Source organism: Pseudophryne corroboree, chromosome 3 (assembly GCF_028390025.1).
Source record: "Pseudophryne corroboree isolate aPseCor3 chromosome 3, aPseCor3.hap2, whole genome shotgun sequence".
NCBI classification, from domain to species: domain Eukaryota; kingdom Metazoa; phylum Chordata; class Amphibia; order Anura; family Myobatrachidae; genus Pseudophryne; species Pseudophryne corroboree.
The window spans coordinates 474666115-474687091 of record NC_086446.1 but is presented as its reverse complement, the minus strand read 5'-3'; the positions used below and the strand labels follow the sequence as shown (position 1 = coordinate 474687091).

Genomic DNA, 20977 nt, shown 5'->3' with positions numbered 1-20977 from the left:
CCTGTTACTAGTCTTTTGATTCATATCACGCCTGCTTATTTTTTCCCCTGTCTTGGCGGCCACAATATAAGGCCGGGCCTCGGTTTCCTGGAAATAGCACTGACTGCTTTATCTCTTCCGTGTCTGGATCGTAGCTGGGAGGAAAGGAGAACCGCCTCGGGGCGCATCCAGTACTTAAACCACATCACCAGGACAACCCAATGGGAGCGCCCAACACGGTAAGGACCAATCAGTATTGATAAATCTCATGCCGACCATTATTTCTTTGTACATTCATGGGGAGATGTCACATAACCGTTTAACTTTGGAATTCTAAAAATATATAGCATCTGCAGTCCACTGCTTACTATTAGAATAAGCTTTTACATGAACTCTTACATCAACTAGCCGTACAATATGGGGTAGGTCTCCTGCATGACTGCTCCCACCGTATGTAAAAGGAAGAGCTGAGAAATAAGGCATTGTTTTCTGGTTCTCCTTCTAAATTGTCTCTTGTGAATAATCATCTGACAGGTAGGAAACAAGTGGCACTCCACCTGTTGTGGAACTACCCACCATGCACCCCACAGTTTTAGCATTAACAGCAAAACTATGTCATTACATGCTGGAATGTGTAGTCCCACATCAGCTGGAGCGCCTACCCCAGTCTAAGACCTAAACCTTTCTAGGGGGGAGATGTATCAAACCTTGGAGAGAGAGAAAGTGGAGACGTTGCCTAACACATCCAATCATCTATCTTGTATCTAGCACAGTCTTTGAAAGTTGCTTTTGGCAACTTATCTGCTTTCTTTCTCTCCAAGGCTTGATACATCTCCCCCTAGGTATTTTTTATCCAGGAGATATAGTGAGCATACGCTACCAAAACTGTGTCTGAATGTCCTAATGGGATCAGACCATCTTTAATGTATTGGGAGGAAAAATAAATACTTTTCTCTATCGTCCTAGTGGATGCTGGGGTTCCTGAAAGGACCATGGGGAATAGCGGCTCCGCAGGAGACAGGGCACAAAAAGTAAAGCTTTAGGATCAGGTGGTGTGCACTGGCTCCCTCCCCCTATGACCCTCCTCCAAGCCTCAGTTAGATTTTTGTGCCCGGCCGAGAAGGGTGCAATCTAGGTGGCTCTCCTAAAGAGCTGCTTAGAAAAGTTTAGCTTAGGTTTTTTATTTTACAGTGAGTCCTGCTGGCAACAGGATCACTGCAACGAGGGACTTAGGGGAGAAGAAGTGAACTCACCTGCGTGCAGGATGGATTGGCTTCTTTGGCTACTGGACATTAGCTCCAGAGGGACGATCACAGGTACAGCCTGGATGGTCACCGGAGCCTCGCCGCCGGCCCCCTTGCAGATGCTGAAACAAGAAGAAGGTCCAGAATCGGCGGCATGAAGACTCCTCAGTCTTCTTAAGGTAGCGCACAGCACTGCAGCTGTGCGCCATTTCCTCTCAGCACACTTCACACGGCAGTCACTGAGGGTGCAGGGCGCTGGGAGGGGGGCGCCCTGGGAGGCAATGAAAACCTATTTTTGGCTAAAAATACCTCACATATAGCCTCCGCGGGCTATATGGAGATATTTAACCCCTGCCAGAATCCGTTAAGAGCGGGAGACGAGGCCGCCGAAAAAGGGGCGGGGCCTATCTCCTCAGCACACAGCGCCATTTTCCCTCACAGAAAGGCTGGAGGGAAGGCTCCCAGGCTCTCCCCTGCACTGCACTACAGAAACAGGGTTAAAACAGAGAGGGGGGGCACTAATTTGGCGTTAGAAATATATAAAAAAGATGCTATAAGGGAAAACACTTATATAAGGTTGTCCCTATATAATTATAGCGTTTTTGGTGTGTGCTGGCAAACTCTCCCTCTGTCTCTCCAAAGGGCTAGTAGGTCCTGTCCTCTATCAGAGCATTCCCTGTGTGTGTGCTGTGTGTCGGTACGTGTGTGTCGACATGTATGAGGACGATGTTGGTGAGGAGGCGGAGCAATTGCCTGTAATGGTGATGTCACTCTCTAGGGAGTCGACACCGGAATGGATGGCTTATTTAGGGAATTACGTGATAATGTCAACACGCGCCAAGGTCGGTTGACGACATGAGACGGCCGACAAACAATTAGTACCGGTCCAGACGTCTCAAAAACACCGTCAGGGGTTTTAAAACGCCCGTTTACTTTAGTCGGTCGACACAGACACAGACAGGGACACTGAATCCAGTGTCGACGGTGAATAAACAAACGTATTCCTTATTAGGGCCACACGTTAAGGGCAATGAAGGAGGTGTTACATATTTCTGATACTACAAGTACCACAAAAGAGGGTATTATGTGGGATGTGAAAAAACTACCGTAGTTTTTCCTGAATCAGATAAATTAAATGAAGTGTGTGATGATGCGTGGGTTCCCCCCGATAGAAAATATGGGCGGTATACCCTTTCCCGCCAGAAGTTAGGGCGCGTTGGGAAACACCCCTTAGGGTGGATAAGGCGCTCACACGCTTATCAGAACAAGTGGCGGTACCGTCTATAGATAGGGCCGTCCTCAAGGAGCCAGCTGACAGGAGGCTGGAAAAATATCATAAAAAGTATATACACACATACTGGTGTTATACTGCGACCAGCGATCGCCTCAGCCTGGATGTGCAGAGCTGGGGTGGCTTGGTCGGATTCCCTGACTAAAAATATTGATACCCTTGACAGGGACAGTATTTTATTGACTATAGAGCATTTAAAGGATGCATTTCTATATATGCTAGATGCACAGAGGGATATTTGCACTCTGGCATCAAGAGTAAGTGCGATGTCCATATCTGCCAGAAGATGTTTATGGACACGACAGTGGTCAGGTGATGCAGATTCCAAACGGCACAAAGGTGTATTGCCGTATAAAGGAAGAGGAGTTATTTGGGGTCGGTCCATCGGACCTGGTGGCCACGGCAACTGCTGGAAAATCCACCGTTTTTACCCTAAGTCACATCTCTGCAAAGGGAAGAAGACTGCAGCAGGCAGCCCATTCCCAGGAACAGAAGCGTTCCACCGCTTCTGACAAGCTCTCAGCATGACGCTGAGACCGTACAGGACCCCTGGATCCTACAAGTAGTATCCCAGGGGTACAGATTGGAATGTCGAGACGTTTCCCCTGCGCAGGCTCCTGAAGTCTGCTTTACCAAGGTCTCCCTCCGACAAGGAGGCAGTATGGGAAACAATTCACGAGCTGTATTCCCAGCAGGTGATAATTAAATTACCCCTCCTACAACAAGAAAAGGGGTATTATTCCACACTATATTGTGGTACTGAAGCCAGAAGGCTAGGTGAGACCTATTCTAAATCTAAAAAAATTTGAACACTTACAAAGGTTCAAATCAAGATGGAGTCACTCAGAGCAGTGATAACGAACCGGGAAGAAGGGGACTATCTGGTGTCCCGAGACATCAGGGATGCTTACCTCCATGTCCAAAATTTGCCCTTATCACTAAGGGTACCTCAGGTTCGTGGTACAGAACTGTCACTATCAGTTTCAGACGCTGCCGTTGGATTGTCCACGGCACCCCGGGTCTTTACCAAGGTAATGGCCGAAATGATGGTTCTTCTTCGAAGAAAAGGCGTCTTAATTATCCCTTACTTGGACGATCTCCTGATAAGGGCAAAGTCCAGGGAACAGTTGGAGGTCGGAGTAGCACTATCTCGGATACTGTTACAACAGCAGGGGTGGATTCTAAATATTCCAAAATCGCAGCTGATCCCGACAACAAGTCTCCTGTGCTTAGGGATGATTCTGGACACAGTCCAGAAAAAGGTGTTTCTCCCGGAAGAGAAAGCCAGGGAGTTATCCGAGCTAGTCAGGAACCTCCTAAAATCAGTGCATCATTGCACAAGGGCCATGGTAAAAAAAAAAAAAAAAAAAAAATGGTGACTTCCTTCGAAGCAATTCCAGTCGGCAGATTTCATGCAAGAACTTTTCAGTGGGATCTGCTGGACAAATGGTCCGGATCGCATCTTCAGATGCATCAGCGGATAACCCTATATCCAAGGACAAGGGTGTCTCTCCTGTGGTGGTTACAGAGTGCTCATCTTCTAGAGGGCCGCAGATTCGGCATTCAGTTTTGGATGTTGGTGACCACGGAGGCCAGCCCGAGAGGCTGGGGAGCAGTCACACAAGGAAAAAATTTCCAGGGAGTGTGATCAAGTCTGGAGACTTTTCTCCACATAAATATAGCTAAGGGTAAATTTATAATGCTCTAAGCTTAGCAAGACCTCTGCTTCAAGGTCAGCCGGTATTGATCCAGTGGGATAAAACATCACGGCAGTCGCCCACGTAAATAGACAGGGCGGCACAAGAAGCAGGAGGGCAGTGGCAAAAACTGCAAGGACTTTTCGCTGGGCGGAAAATCATGTGATAGCACTGTCAGCAGTGTTTCATTCCGGGAATGGAAACTGGGAAGCAGACTTCCTCAGTAGGCACGACCTCCACCCGGCAGAGTGGGAACTTCATGGGGAAGTTTTCCACATGATTGTAAACCGTTGGGAATTACCAAAGGTGGACATGATGGCGTCCCGTCTGAACAAAAAACGGGACAGGTATTGCGCCAGGTTAAGAGACCCTCAGGCAATAGCTGTGGACGTTCTGGTAACACCGTGGGTGTACCAGTCGGTGTATGTGTTCCATCCTCTGTTTTTCATACCTAAGGTACTGAGAATTATAAGACGTAGAGGAGTAAGAACTATACTCATGGCTCCGGATTGGCCAAGAAGGACTTGGTACCCGGAACTTCAAGAGATGCTCACAGAGGACTTATGGCCTCTGCCGCTAAGAAGGGACTTGTTTCAGCAAGTACCATGTCTGTTCCAAGACTTACCGCAGCTGCGTTTGACGGCATGGCGGTGGAACGCCGGATCCTAAGGGAAAAGGCATTCAGGAAGAGGTCATTCCTACCCTGGTCAAAGCCAGAAAGGAGGTGACCGCACAACATTATCACCACATGTGGCGAAAATATGTTGCGTGGTGTGAGGCCAGGAAGGCCCCACGAAGAAATTTCAACTCGGTCGATTCCTGCATTTCCTGCAAACAGGAGTGTCTATGGGCCTCAAATTGGGGTCCATTAAGGTTCAAATTTCGGCCCTGTCGATTTTTCTTCCAGAAAGAATTGGCTTCAGTTCCTGAAGTCCAGAAGTTTGTCAAGGGAGTATTGCATATACAACCCCCTTTTGTGCCTCCAGTGGCACTGTGGGATCTCAACGTAGTTCTGGGATTCCTCAAAACACATTGGTTTAAAACCAGTCAAATCTGTGGATTTGAAGCATCTCACATGAAAAGTGAACATGCTCTTGGACCTGGCCTGGACCAGGCGAGTGTCAAATTGGTGGTTTTTTTCTCAAAAAAGCCCATATCTGTTTGTCCATTCGGACAGGGCAGAGCTGCGGACTCGTCCCCAGTTCTCTCCCTAAGGTGGTGTCAGTGTTTCACCTGAACCAGCTTATTGTGGTGTCTTGCGCCTACTAGGGACTTGGAGGACTCCAAGTTGCTAGATGTGGTCAGGGCCCTGAAAATATAGGTTCCAGGAAGGCTGGAGTCAGGAAAACTGACTTGCTGTTATCCTGTATGCACCCAACAAACTGGGTGCTCTTGCTTTTAAGCAGACTTTTGCTAGTTGGATGTGTAATACAATTCAGCTTGCACATTCTGTGGCAGGCCTGCCACAGCCAAAATATGTAAATGCCCATTCCACAAGGAAGGTGGGCTCATCTTGGGCGGCTGCCCGAGGGGTCTCGGCTTTACAACTTTGCCGAGCGGCTAATTAGTCAGGGGCAAACACGTTTGTAAAATCCTACAAATTTGATACCCTGGCTAAGGAGGACCTGGAGTTCTCTCATTCGGTGCTGCAGAGTCATCCGCACTCTCCCGCCCGTTTGGGAGCTTTGGTATAATCCCCATGGTCCTTTCAGGAACCCCAGCATCCACTAGGACGATAGAGAAAATAAGAATTTACTTACCGATAATTCTATTTCTCGGAGTCCGTAGTGGATGCTGGGCGCCCATCCCAAGTGCGGATTATCTGCATTACTTGTACATAGTTACAAAAATCGGGTTATTATTTGTTGTGAGCCATCTTTTCAGAGGCTCCGCTGTTATCATACTGTTAACTGGGTTCAGATCACAGGTTGTACAGTGTGATTGGTGTGGCTGGTATGAGTCTTACCCGGGATTCATAAATCCTTCCTTATTGTGTACGCTCGTCCGGGCACAGTATCCTAACTGAGGCTTGGAGGAGGGTCATAGGGGGAGGAGCCAGTGCACACCACCTGATCCTAAAGCTTTACTTTTTGTGCCCTGTCTCCTGCGGAGCCGCTATTCCCCATGGTCCTTTCAGGAACCCCAGCATCCACTACGGACTCCGAGAAATAGAATTATCGGTAAGTAAATTCTTATTTTAAAATGTTTAACAATTATGACTGAAAATATTTCATCTGACATATTGCTTTCTGCCCCCTCTCTGTTATGGGCCCTACACACATACCGAGCTGCCCGACGGCAGATACGGCCGACGGGCAACCCGGCGGCGGGGGTGAGGTGACGGGGGGAGTGAAGTTTCTTCACTTTCCCCTGTCACCCGGCTCCATAGCACTGCATGCTAATATGGACAATCTCGTCCATATTATCCTGCATGCATAAGCGATGGGGCACCAACGATTAACGAGCACAGGGCCGCGCATCGTTAATCGTTGGTGCCTACACACAGAACGATATGAACGAGTTCTCATTCATTTATGAACGAGAACGTTCATATCGTTCTGTTTTATCTGCCAGTGTGTAGGGCCCTTTAGATCACCTACATCTGAGAGATCTTGGACTGGGAAGCGTTTACAATACTGCTGTTCAGGATCCCGGAGGTCACAGTGCCAACATTGGGATCCCGACTAGAGGTGAAATGGCGCCGCCCAAATACCGGCGCCACAGGCTGTTCTCCCTCTGTGGGTGTCCACGACACCCACTGAGGGAGAACATAACCTGGTGAGTGCAGTGAGGCCACAAGGGGCTTTCTAGCGCTCGCCCCGCTGCCAGCATACTGGTGTCCGGGATCCCGCTGTTGGTATACTGACGGCTGGGGTCCTGGCCACCGGCATTTCATAATGAACCCCTTGGACTAATAATGAGAATGTCACTCAATAATTAACTAGGAAGAAGGGGCTCCTAAATATATATCCGTTCTCATGACTATTCGGTAGGTACTCAGGGATGTCACTGTTTGTATTGAGAGTTGGAAGGCTTTATAGTGAACCTTATAACTTCTATCAGCCTATTGATCTATTATCCTTGCACATTGCTGATGCACACTGAGGACTGTGGAGAACAGACTTATGCAGCCAGGGGAACCAAACTAATCTTTTGGTGTTCAACGAAGTCAAGCTATGCGGATTTGTAGGATTCCTTTTTTAGCTCTCTGCTGCACGTATCTCGCTTCTTATTGGTATCTTCCAAAGAGATGCAATGCTTTGTTTTAACACACTGCTAATTGCTTTTAAGTGCAAGACTATGAGCAGATTAACCAGTTGTTTTAGCGAATACATGTTTTTTGTGATCCCACCGTTTTTATTGTGAGATTTGTTTAGCTGCGTCTCCACTGAACTGTTCATTTTAATTTAATCCCATCAATTATTATGCTATGTTTTTTTTCTCCTATTTCACCCCCTAATAGACCGGCATCCGAGTACTCCAGTCCTGGGAGGCCTCTGAGCTGCTTTGTGGATGAAAACACGCCCATCACAGGGACCAATGGAGCCACTAGTGGACAAACTTCAGATCCTCGACTTGCAGAGAGGAGAGTCCGGTCGCAACGGCACAGAAATTACATGAGCAGAACACATTTGCACACCCCACCCGACTTGCCTGAGGGATATGGTAATTGTCCCAGGGCTATAAGAAAGCATTACATTTGCTTTGGGGTAGGGTGAACATTGGGCGGGGGGGGGTTAAAGAGTGATAGAGTGTTGCAGCTGATTAGAGACAGTATGAGCGAGAACATTGGTGTGCAGCACATGGGATCATGTACTAAGCAGTGAACAGAGTGGAGAAGTTGCCTATGGCAAACCAATCAGCTGCTCTGTATAATTTAATACTATGCAAATTAGAAATGTTACTTCAATGCTGATAGGTTGCCACAGGCAGATTCTCCACTGGCTCACTTCTCCACTCTTTTTACCTGCTTAGTACATGTCCCTCAAGTGGTAGAGTGAAGCCTGAGATGAGCAATATTAGGAAGAGGGATACAGAATGACAGTATAGCTTGGAATGAGAGAAACGTGAAGGTCAGTGAAACTGAAGTAGATAGAGTGAGGCCTGGGATTGGGAGAAACTCATAACTAATAATGAGCACATTTATACACTTGGAATCAGATTCGTATCCTTTTTTTTTTTTTTTTTTATACATCTCTCCTTTGTTACATGATTTGCATGGTTGAGTTTGTCTTCTCTGTGCTCACTTCAATTCTATACCTCCTTCTGTGACCTCTATTCCTGTTATGACGAACACCAAGGACTCTCTCTCCACTGAGTCATCAGTGATATTTCCTTCAATCTGAACCTAAGTCTGTATAAGCCTGAACTCCTTGGCGTTCCTATCTTCCAAGAAATGCTCCATACTGGAAATCTATATGGAGATCATTAACCAATCGCATTGGATGAACAGCTACTCTGCTTTATGCATGTCAAAGGGATGTCTACTGTCAACTATTGGGGAGGAGACCTCTGTAAACTATGCGCTTAGAGCAGTGGTTCCCAAACTTTTTTGGTTCATGGCACCTTTAGTGTGTCCAACTGTTTTGCGGCACTAAACTCTGAAAAGGTGTGCTTTACAGAGTTGGATATATACATACATGCATACTGGGGATTGGATGGGCATGGGGATGCACATACTGGTGGGGGGACGACGACAAATAAACATACAGAATGGTTTGGTGGAGACATAGTGACACACACACACTGAGGGCCTGGGGAGGGTAGACAATGGAGACACAAATGCACACTGGGTCTTTGGGGCGGAGGGGGTGATGGACGGGACATGGTGACACACACTGGGCCTGGGGGTGGGGGACATGTTAACAAACATACCTGGTCTTGGTATGGAATAATGACATACTTACACTGGGTGCTGGAAGGTTGTGGTCGGGGAGTACGGCTCATAGTGACGCACATGCTGGGGTCTTTGGGGAGGTGGGCTTGGTAACACACATGCTGAGGCCGGGGGGGACATGGTGGCATACACTCTATCTGGGGTGGGGAATAACACATACAGTACTTTAGCCTGGATTAGAGAAGGTAGATAGCTGTACAGCATTGCAGAGACTAATAGACACTGGGGAAGAAACTCCTGACAGGCAGCATATGTAGAAGAGGACCCCCTCATGTGCCTGACCGCTGCATGTGGTAGAGTAACTCCTCCATCTTACCACAAGTCGGTACAAATGTGCTGACATTTGTACTATTCCCAGGAATCAAAATTGTTGGGCGATATGATAAAGTATAGTTTTTCCATTTCCATTCATTTTCAATGGCTATTATTTACTAGAACTGGGCCTCTGCACTGGCAGTCTGTTTTTCCCCTCTGCACTGGCAGTCTGTTTTTCCAAGATGCAATTTCATGATGCTTAACCTTTCTGCAATTCCTTTATTCTGTACTGCCCAACCTGTGTACCCTGGTCTGCCAATGACCTACGCAAAGCATCCATCCTCATTACCATCTCCAACTCCAGCATGTAAGGTAGCCCCAGTGTCTAGCCTATGCTCTGAGATTTAATAATAGTAATATTATTTTCTCTATCGTCCTAGTGGATGCTGGGGTTCCTGAAAGGACCATGGGGAATAGCGGCTCCGCAGGAGACAGGGCACAAAAAGTAAAGCTTTAGTATCAGGTGGTGTGCACTGGCTCCTCCCCCTATGACCCTCCTCCAAGCCAGTTAGATTTTTGTGCCCGGCCGAGAAGGGTGCAATTCTAGGTGGCTCTCCTAAAGAGCTGCTTAGAGAAAGTTTAGCTTAGGTTTTTTATTTTACAGTGAGTCCTGCTGGCAACAGGATCACTGCAACGAGGGACTTAGGGGAGAAGAAGTGAACTCACCTGCGTGCAGGATGGATTGGCTTCTTGGCTACTGGACATCAGCTCCAGAGGGACGATCACAGGTACAGCCTGGATGGTCACCGGAGCCTTGCCGCCGGCCCCCTTGCAGATGCTGAAGTAAGAAGAGGTCCAGAATCGGCGGCTGAAGACTCCTGCAGTCTTCTAAAGGTAGCGCACAGCACTGCAGCTGTGCGCCATTTTCCTCTCAGCACACTTCACACGGCAGTCACTGAGGGTGCAGGGCGCTGGGAGGGGGGCGCCCTGGGAGGCAAATGAAAACCTATTTTGGCTAAAAATACCTCACATATATCCTCCGGAGGCTATATGGAGATATTTAACCCCTGCCAGAATCCGTTAAAAGCGGGAGACGAGGCCGCCGAAAAAGGGGCGGGGCCTATCTCCTCAGCACACAGCGCCATTTTCCCTCACAGAAAGGCTGGAGGGAAGGCTCCCAGGCTCTCCCCTGCACTGCACTACAGAAACAGGGTTAAAACTGAGAGGGGGGGCACTAATTTGGCGTTAGAAATATATTAAACAGATGCTATAAGGGAAAACACTTATATAAGGTTGTCCCTATATAATTATAGCGTTTTTGGTGTGTGCTGGCAAACTCTCCCTCTGTCTCTCCAAAGGGCTAGTGGGTCCTGTCCTCTATCAGAGCATTCCCTGTGTGTGTGCTGTGTGTCGGTACGTGTGTGTCGACATGTATGAGGACGATGTTGGTGAGGAGGCGGAGCAATTGCCTGTAATGGTGATGTCACTCTCTAGGGAGTCGACACCGGAATGGATGGCTTATTTAGGGAATTACGTGATAATGTCAACACGCTGCAAGGTCGGTTGACGACATGAGACGGCCGACAAACAATTAGTACCGGTCCAGACGTCTCAAAAACACCGTCAGGGGTTTTTAAAACGCCCGTTTACTTTAGTCGGTCGACACAGACACAGACAGGGACACTGAATCCAGTGTCGACGGTGAATAAACAAACGTATTCCTTATTAGGGCCACACGTTAAAGGCAATGAAGGAGGTGTTACATATTTCTGATACTACAAGTACCACAAAAGAGGGTATTATGTGGGATGTGAAAAAACTACAGTAGTTTTTCCTGAATCAGATAAATTAAATAAAGTGTGTGATGATGCGTGGGTTCCCCCCGATAGAAAATTATGGGCGGTATACCCTTTCCCGCCAGAAGTTAGGGCGCGTTGGGAAACACCCCTTAGGGTGGAATAAGGCGCTCACACGCTTATCAAAACAAGTGGCGGTACCGTCTATAGATAGGGCCGTCCTCAAGGACCAGCTGACAGGAGGCTGGAAAATATCATAAAAAGTATATACACACATACTGGTGTTATACTGCGACCAGCGATCGCCTCAGCCTGGATGTGCAGAGCTGGGGTGGCTTGGTCGGATTCCCTGACTAAAAATATTGATACCCTTGACAGGGACAGTATTTTATTGACTATAGAGCATTTAAAGGATGCATTTCTATATATGCGAGATGCACAGAGGGATATTTGCACTCTGGCATCAAGAGTAAATGCGATGTCCATATCTGCCAGAAGATGTTATGGACACGACAGTGGTCAGGTGATGCAGATTCCAAACGGCAAAAAGGTGTATTGCCGTATAAAGGAAGAGGAGTTTTTTGGGGTCGGTCCATCGGACCTGGTGGCCACGGCAACTGCTGGAAAATCCACCGTTTTTACCCTAAGTCACATCTCTGCAGAAAAAGACACCGTCTTTTCAACCTCAGTCTTTTCGTCCCTATAAGATCATATCTGCCCAGGGATAGAGGAAAGGGAAGAAGACTGTAGCAGGCAGCCCATTCCCAGGAACAGAAGCGCTCCACCGCTTCTGACAAGTTCTCAGCATGGCGCTGAGACCGTACAGGACCCCTGGATCCTACAAGTAGTATCCCAGGGGTACAGATTGGAATGTAGAGACGTTTCCTCTTCGCAGGCTCCTGAAGTCTGCTTTACCAAGGTCTCCCTCCGACAAGGAGGCAGTATGGGAAAAAATTCACAAGCTGTATTCCCAGCAGGTGATAATTAAATTACCCCTCCTACTACAAGGAAAAGGGGTATTATTCCACACTATGTTGTGGTACTGAAGCCAGAAGGCTAGGTGAGACTTATTCTAAAAAATTTTTTGAACACTTACAAAGGTTCAAATCAAGATGGAGTCACTCAGAGCAGTGATAACGAACCAGGAAGAAGGGGACTATATAGTGTCCGGGGACATCAGGGATGCTTACCTCTATGTCCCAAATTTGTCCTTCTCACTAAGGGTACCTCAGGTTCGTGGTGCAGAACTGTCACTATCCGTTTTAGACGCTGCCGTTTGGATTGTCCACGGCACCCCGGGTCTTTACCAAGGTAATGGCCGAAATGATGATTCTTCTTCGAAGAAAAGGCGTCTTAATTATCCCTTACTTGGACGATCTCCTGATAAGGGCATAGTCCAGGGAACAGTTGGAGGTCGGAGTAGCACTATCTCGGATACTGCTACAACAGCACGGGTGGATTCTAAATATTCCAAAATCGCAGCTGATCCCGACGACACGTCTGCTGTGCCTAGGGATGATTCTGGACACAGTCCAGAAAAAGGTGTTTCTCCCGGAAGAGAAAGCCAGGGAGTTATCCGAGCTAGTCAGGAACCTCCTAAAAACAGTGCATCATTGCACAAGGGTCCTGGTAAAAATGGTGGCTTCCTACGAAGCAATTCCATTCGGCAGATTTCACGCAAGAACTTTTCAGTGGGATCTGCTGGAAAAATGGTCCGGATCGCATCTTCAGATGCATCAGCGGATAACCCTATATCCAAGGACAAGGGTGTCTCTCCTGTGGTGGTTATAGTGTGCCCATCTTCTAGAGGGCCGCAGATTTGGCATTCAGGATTGGATGCTGGTGACCACGGAGCCCAGCCCGAGAGGCTGGGGAGCAGTCACACAAGGAAAAAATTTCCAGGGAGTGTGATCAAGTCTGGAGACTTTTCTTCACATAAATATACTGGAGCTAAGGGTAAAATTATAATGCTCTAAGCTTAGCAAGACCTCTGCTTCAAGGTCAGCCGGTATTGATCCAGTGGGAAAAACATCACGGCAGTCGCCCACGTAAACTGACAGGGCGACACAAGAAGCAGGAGGGCAATGGCAAAAACTGCAAGGACTTTTCGCTGGGCGGAAAATCATGTGATAGCACTGTCAGCAGTGTTTCATCCCGGGAATGGAAACTGGGAAGCAGACTTCCTCAGCAGGCACGACCTCCACCCGGGAGAGTGGAAACTTCATCGGGAAGTTTTTTCCACATGATTGTAAACCGTTGGGAAATACCAAAGGTGGACATGATGGCGTCCCGTCTGAACAAAAAACGGGACAGGTATTGCGCCAGGTCAAGAGACCCTCAGGCAATAGCTGTGGACGTTCTGGTAACACCGTGGGTGTACCAGTCGGTGTATGTGTTCCCTCCTCTGCTTCTCATACCTAAGGTGCTGAGAATTATAAAACGTAGAGGAGTAAGAACTATACTCATGGCTCCGGATTGGCCAAGAAGGACTTGGTACCCGGAACTTCAAGAGATGCTTACAGAGGTTTTATGGCCTCTGCCGCTAAAAAGGGACTTGCTTCAGCAAGTACCATGTCTGTTCCAAGACTTACCGCAGCTGCGTTTGTCGGCATGGCGGTGGAACGCCGGATCCTAAGGGAAAAAGGCATTCCGGAAGAGGTCATTCCTACTCTGGTCAAAGCCAGAAAGGAGGTGACCGCACAACATTATCACCACATGTGGCGAAAATATGTTGCGTGGTGTGAGGCCAGGAAGGCCCCACAAAGAAATTTCAACTCGGTCGTTTCCTGCATTTCCTGAAAACAGGAGTGTCTATGGGCCTCAAATTGGGGTCCATTAAGGTTCAAATTTCGGCCCTGTCGATTTTCTTCCAGAAAGAATTGGCTTCAGTTCCTGAAGTCCAGAATTTTGTCAAGGGAGTATTGCATATACAACCCCCTTTTGTGCCTCCAGTGGCACTGTGGGATCTCAACGTAGTTCTGGGATTCCTCAAATCACATTGGTTTAAAACCAGTCAAATCTGTGGATTTGAAGCATCTCACATGAAAAGTGACCATGATCTTGGCCCTGGCCTGGACCAGGCGAGTGTCAAATTGGTGGTTTTTTCTCAAAAAAGCCCATATCTGTTTGTCCATTCGGACAGGGCAGAGCTGCGGACTCGTCCCCAGTTCTCTCCCTAAGGTGGTGTCAGTGTTTCACCTGAACCAGCTTATTGTGGTGCCTTGCACCTACTAGGGACTTGGAGGACTCCAAGTTGCTAGATGTTGTCAGGGCCCTGAAAATATGTTCCAGGACGGCTGGAGTCAGGAAAACTGACTTGCTGTTATCCTGTATGCACCCAACAAACTGGGTGCTTTTGCTTCTAAGCAGACTATTGCTAGTTGGATGTGTAATACAATTCAGCTTGCACATTCTGTGGCAGGCCTGCCACAGCCAAAATATGTAAATGCCCATTCCACAAGGAAGGTGGGCTCATCTTGGGCGGCTGCCCGAGGGGTCTCGGCTTTTACAACTTTGCCGAGCGGTTATTTAGTCAGGGGCAAACACGTTTGTAAAATCCTACAAATTTGATACCCTGGCTAAGGAGGACCTGGAGTTCTCTCATTCGGTGCTGCAGAGTCATCCGCACTCTCCCGCCCGTTTGGGAGCTTTGGTATTATCCCCATGGTCCTTTCAGGAACCCCAGCATCCACTAGGACGATAGAGAAAATAAGAATTTACTTACCGATAATTCTATTTCTCGGAGTCCGTAGTGGATGCTGGGCGCCCATCCCAAGTGCGGATTATCTGCAATACTTGTACATAGTTACAAAAATCGGGTTATTATTGTTGTGAGCCATCTTTTCAGAGGCTCCGCTGTTATCATACTGTTAACTGGGTTCAGATCACAGGTTGTACAGTGTGATTGGTGTGGCTGGTATGAGTCTTACCCGGGATTCAAAATCCTTCCTTATTATGTACGCTCGTCCGGGCACAGTATCTAACTGGCTTGGAGGAGGGTCATAGGGGGAGGAGCCAGTGCACACCACCTGATACTAAAGCTTTACTTTTTGTGCCCTGTCTCCTGCGGAGCCGCTATTCCCCATGGTCCTTTCAGGAACCCCAGCATCCACTACGGACTCCGAGAAATAGAATTATCGGTAAGTAAATTCTTATTATTTGTCACATTTTTCTCCCAATAGATTTGTACTAATGGATGACCTTAGAGTTTTAAGCATTCTTTGATAACACATGTCCCGATATAGTGATGAGCTTCACCCTCGGTCAACTACAGCTCTGTTCCCAATACATTTATTCGCTCTATAACACCTAAAACTCTACCCATCTTTGCTAGTAACGTTCTCCACCAATATCCTTTCTGGCCTAACATTGAAACTCTCCAATTTATATTGCGCTACTGAGATCACAGCCTCTTTCTTTATCATCCACTAGGGGTCACTGGAGTACTCTTGGGATATGGACGGGCTTCCGTAGGAACAGCACTGAATATTTAAATTTAGAACACTCCACCCCTCCATATCCCCGAGTACCTCTCAGTGTTTTTTCTGTGCTCGACGTAGCAACAGCTAGGTGACTCAGGTCACGATTACTATTGAAGATTTTTCTTTTTATTTGATTTTTATTTTTTCTATTTTACACATCCCTTTCCCCCTTCCAAAAGGCAGGGTCAGGGATAGTGCAGCTGCTGATAGCAGCAGGGGCGTGTCGGGCCTCTCTGAAAGAGCTCCCTCACAGCCACACAACACACAGATCTTGTGTGCACAGGCTGGCCGGCGCTTACTAAGAAGCCCCGTCGGAGCCTCTTCACAGACGTTTCTACAAACAGGTATGTGAGGGGAGAGAACGGGGCGGTCAGCTTCCGCTGCCGCCCCGAGGGGAAGGAAGGTGTCTGCCGCCCGCCGCAGTTGCTCCGGCCGCCGGGTAACATAGCACCCGCTTCCGCCCGCCGCTTGAGATCTACACTGCTCCCGCTCCCGCGTCTATGAAGTCGGGTCCGGCCGCCGCTTCTCCGCTGCTCCGGCGCTTCTTACAGGGAAGAAGGATACCCGTGTCTCTCAACGGGTCCGCCCGCCGCTTCTCCTGCACTTCCGCCCGCCGCTTGACCGCTGCTGACCGGGTCTCATAGCGCTGACACGCGCTCCCAGGTCCCGGGGTGCCTGCTACCCGCACTGCACGCTATGGAGCAGATGCGAGGGGGGGGGGGGGAGAAAGTACAGCAGCAACAGGCTGTTGGTAGTATAGCATATAACTATATAAGATGTTTATACTGCCAGGGAGGAGGTTTTATCATGATTACACAGGCTGTTTATAATATCAGCATGGAACTGCACTGTGATTATATGTATAAGCATGGGGGCCATTTTAACCATGCTTCCTGTGTCTTCCTCTGTGATTCCAGAACGTTCCTGTCCTACATCTCTACTCCACCGGAGGCGCAGGGGTGTTAGTGGGAATTTGGGATCACATTTCATAGTACTGGCCACGTGTACTGCACTTGGCCAGATATATATACAGAGACACCTTACTGCTATTTCTCTGACGTCCTAAGTGGATGCTCCCCAGCCTCTCAGACTGGCATCTGTGGTCACCAGGACCCAGTCCTGTGTTCCGAATCTGCGGCCCTCTAACAGATGAGCACTCTGCAACCACCACAGAAGAGACACCCTTGTCCTCGGAGACAAGGTTATCCGCTGATGCATCTGCAGATGCGATCCGGACCATTTGTCCAGCAGATCCCACTGAAAAATTTGTGCGTGGAATCTGCCGAATGGAATCGCTTCGTAAGAAGCCACCATTTTTCCCAGGACTCTTGTGCAATGATGCACAGACACTTTTCCTGGTTTTAGGAGGTTCCTGACAAGTTCGGATAACTCCCTGGCTTTCTCCTCCGAAAGAAACACCTTTTTCTGAACAGTGTCCAGAATCATCCCTAGGAACAGCAGACGTGTCGTCGGGCTTAGCTGGGATTTTGGAAAATTTAGAATCCACCCGTGCTGTTGCAGCACTACTTGGGTTAGTGCTACACCGGCCTCTAACTGTTCTCTGGATCTTGCCCTTATCAGGAGATCGTCCAAGTAAGGGATAACTAATACGCCTTTTCTTCGAAGAAGAATCATCATTTCGGCCATTACCTTGGTAAAGACCCGGGGTGCCGTGGACAATCCAAACGGCAGCGTCTGAAACTGATAATGACAGTTTTGTACCACGAACCTGAGGTACCCTTGGTGTGAAGGGCAAATTGGGACATGGAGGTAAGCATCCTTGATGTCCAAGGACACCATAAAGTCCCCTTCTTCCAGATTCGCTATCACTGCTCTGAGTGACTCCATCTTGAACTTGAACTTTTGTATGTACATGTTCAAAGCCTTCAGATTTAGAATAGTTCTTACCGAGCCGTCCGGCTTCGGTACCACAAACAGCGTGGAATAATACCCCTTTCCTTGTTGTAGAAGGGGTACCTTGACTATCACCTGCTGAGAATACAGCTTGTGAATGGCTTCCAATACCGTCTCCCTGTCGGAGGGAGACGTTGGTAAAGCAGACTTCAGGAACCGGCGAGGGGGAGACGTCTCGAATTCCAACCTGTAACCCTGAGATACTACCTGCAGGATCCAGGGGTCCACTTGCGAGTGAGCCCACTGCGCGCTGAAATTCTTGAGGCGACCCCCCACCGCACCTGAGTCCGCTTGTAAGGCCCCAGCGTCATGCTGAGGACTTTGCAGAAGCGGGGGAGGGCTTCTGCTCCTGAGAGGGAGCTGCTTGCTGCAGTCTCTTACCCTTTCCTTTGCCTCGGGGCAGATATGAATGCCCTTTTGCCCGCTTGTTCTTATGGGAACGAAAAGGCTGCGGCTGAAAAGACGGTGTCTTTTTCTGCTGGGAGGTAACCTGAGGTAAAAAGGTGGATTTTCCGGCTGTTGCCGTGGCCACCAAGTCCGATAGACCGACCCCAAATAACTCCTCCCCTTTATACGGCAATACTTCCATATGCCGCTTGGAATCCGCATCACCTGACCACTGTCGCGTCCATAAACTTCTTCTGGCAGAGATGGACAGCGCACTTACTCTTGATGCCAGAGTGCAAATATCCCTCTGTGCATCTCGCATATAAAGGAATGCATCCTTTAAATGCTCTATAGTCAATAAAATACTGTCCCTATCCAGGGTATCAATATTTTCAGTCAGTGACTCCGACCAAGCCACCCCAGCACTGCACATCTATGCTGATGCGATAGCTGGTCGCAGTATAACACCAGTATGTGTGTATATACTTTTTAGGGTATTTTCCAGCCTCCTATCAGCTGGGTCTTTGAGGGCGGCCGTTTCTGGGGACGGTAACGCCACTTGTTTTGATAAGTGTGTGAGCGCCTTATCTACCCTAGGGGGTGTTTCCCAGCGCGCCCTAACCTCTGGCGGGAAAGGGTATAATGCCAATAACTTCTTTGAAATTAGCAGTTTTTTATCGGGGTTAACCCACGCTTCATCACACACTTCATTCAATTCATCTGATTCAGGAAAAACTACAGGTAGTTTTTTCACACCCCACATAATACCCCTTTTTGTGGTACTTGCAGTATCAGAAATATGTAAAGCCTCCTTCATTGCCGTGATCATGTAACGAGTGGCCCTACTGGAAAATACGTTTATTTCTTCACCGTCGACACTGGAGTCAGTGTCCGTGTCGGTGTCCGTATCGACAGACTGAGGTAATGGGCGTTTTAAAGCCCCTGACGGTGTCTGAGACGCCTGGACAGGTACTAATTGGTTTGCCGGCCGTCTCATGTCGTCAACCGACTTCTGCAGCGTGCTGACATTATCACGTAATTCCATAAACAAAGCCATCCATTCCGGTGTCGACTCCCTAGGGGGTGACATCACCACTACAGGCAATTGCTCCGCCTCCACACCAACATCGTCCTCATACATGTCGACACACACGTACCGACACACAGCAGACACACAGGGAATGCTCTGATAGAAGACAGGACCCCACTAGCCCTTTGGGGAGACAGAGGGAGAGTTTGCCAGCACACACCCAAGCGCTATAAATATATAGGGACAACCTTAAATAAGTGTGTTCCCCTTATAGCAGCTTAAATATTATGAATATCGCCAAATAAGTGCCCCCCCTCTCTGATTTTACCCTGTTTCTGTAGTGCAGTGATGTGATGTATTTTTAGCCAGTATAGGTAATCTCATTGCTGCCCAGGGCGCCCCCCCCCAGCGCCCTGCACCCTCCGTGACCGCGGTGTGAAGTGTGCTGAGAGCAATGGCGCACAGCTGCAGTGCTGTGCGCTACCTTTAGAAGACTGGAAAGTCTTCAGCCGCCGATTTCTGGACCTCTTCTCACTTCAGCATCTGTAAGGGGGACGGCGGCGCGGCTCCGGTGACCCATCCAGGCTGTACCTGTGATCGTCCCTCTGGAGCTAGTGTCCAGTAGCCTAAGAAGCCCAATCCATCCTGCACGCAGGTGAGTTCGCTTCTTCTCCCCTTAGTCCCGCGTTGCAGTGAGCCTGTTGCCAGCAGGACTCACTGAAAATAAAAAAACCTAACAAACTTTTATTCTAAGCAACTCTTTAGGAGAGCCACCTAGATTGCACCCTTCTCGGCCGGGCACAAAAATCTAACTGAGGCTTGGAGGAGGGTCATAGGGAGAGGAGCCAGTGCACACCACCTAGTGGTCAAAACTTTTAATTTTGTGCCCTGTCTCCTGCGGAGCCGCTATTCCCCATGGTCCTGACGGAGTCCCCAGCATCCACTACGGACTACGAGAAATAGAATTATCGGTAAGTAAATTCTTATTTTTACTGAGTCGTGCAGGTGTCTGTTTTTTGTGTATTGTATTGTCTGTCGCCATAATGAGTAAGGCACCAGCAAAAACTAAAAAGCATAATTGCAAAGTCTGTAACAGTGTATTACCGGATGGATCTACCACATGTACAGTATGTTTTGTGAATTCGGTTCAGAATACCATTTCTGCTCCTGTTTTACAACCAATGTCCTCACCGGACCCTCCGTGGGGTATGTTAGTAAATGTACTAGATAGGTTACAATCAGAATTGACCGCCGCTCGTCAGGAGCGGGAAACGGCAAGATCTGAGTCTAGGGTGAGACCGCCAGAACTACCAGAGGCGTCTCAGCCTTGCGTAAGGTCTAAATCCATTTTGGGTAAACTGGATAAATTTCATATGTCTTATGATTTTCCAGTGTCTGCTATGTTGCATTCTGACGATTCCATGCCAGACCTCACGGAACAAGATGAGGGTGAGGAGGGCGAAGTGGAGTCAGATGGCGAGGATTTTAACAGTTCCGGCATTGATGATCTCATCAGAGCGGTACGTCAGTCTCTGAAGTTTACTGAAACTGAGGAGCCTCTCACAAATGATCAGGTCGTATTTACTAAACGGAAAAAAACTCCAATAAGTTTTCCTGTGTCGGAATCTCTTAATCAGATGTTAGTAGAAACACAACAGAATCCAGATAAACGGTTTTCTATACCTCGCAGATTTAAGTCTAGTTACCCGTTTCCAGACTCGGTAACATGTACATGGGAGAATCCACCAATAGTTGATTCTTCAGTGTCAAAGCTTACCAAGAAATTAACCATACCAGTGCCAGCAGCTACTACGCTTAAAGATCCTTCAGATCGCAAGATAGAAACTATGCTAAAATCCATGTATGTAGCAGCAGGTGTGATGCTGAGACCTGGATTGGTTGGCATTTGGGTCACTAAGGCGCTCATAATATGGCTTACAGAACTCAAATCTGCTTTACATGACGAAAACCTGATAATTCTTGTAAATCAAATGATTGAGGCTGTA

The 20977-nt window shown here is 48.1% G+C and overlaps 1 protein-coding gene across 5 annotated transcripts in view; it reads left to right on the top strand.

The window, feature by feature from the left end:
• The window catches only part of SMURF2 (SMAD specific E3 ubiquitin protein ligase 2), a 270295-nt gene that overhangs the window by 180384 nt on the left and 68934 nt on the right, over positions 1-20977 (top strand). For 3 of the 5 annotated variants that reach the window (XM_063960810.1, XM_063960809.1, XM_063960808.1), the window contains exons 7-8: positions 72-218; positions 7675-7877. In XM_063960810.1, the coding sequence (XP_063816880.1) occupies positions 72-218; positions 7675-7877 (350 nt within the window). The remainder of the gene's footprint in view (positions 1-71; positions 219-7674; positions 7878-20977) is intronic. The other 2 variants (XM_063960812.1, XM_063960811.1) reach the window with 1 other exon arrangement.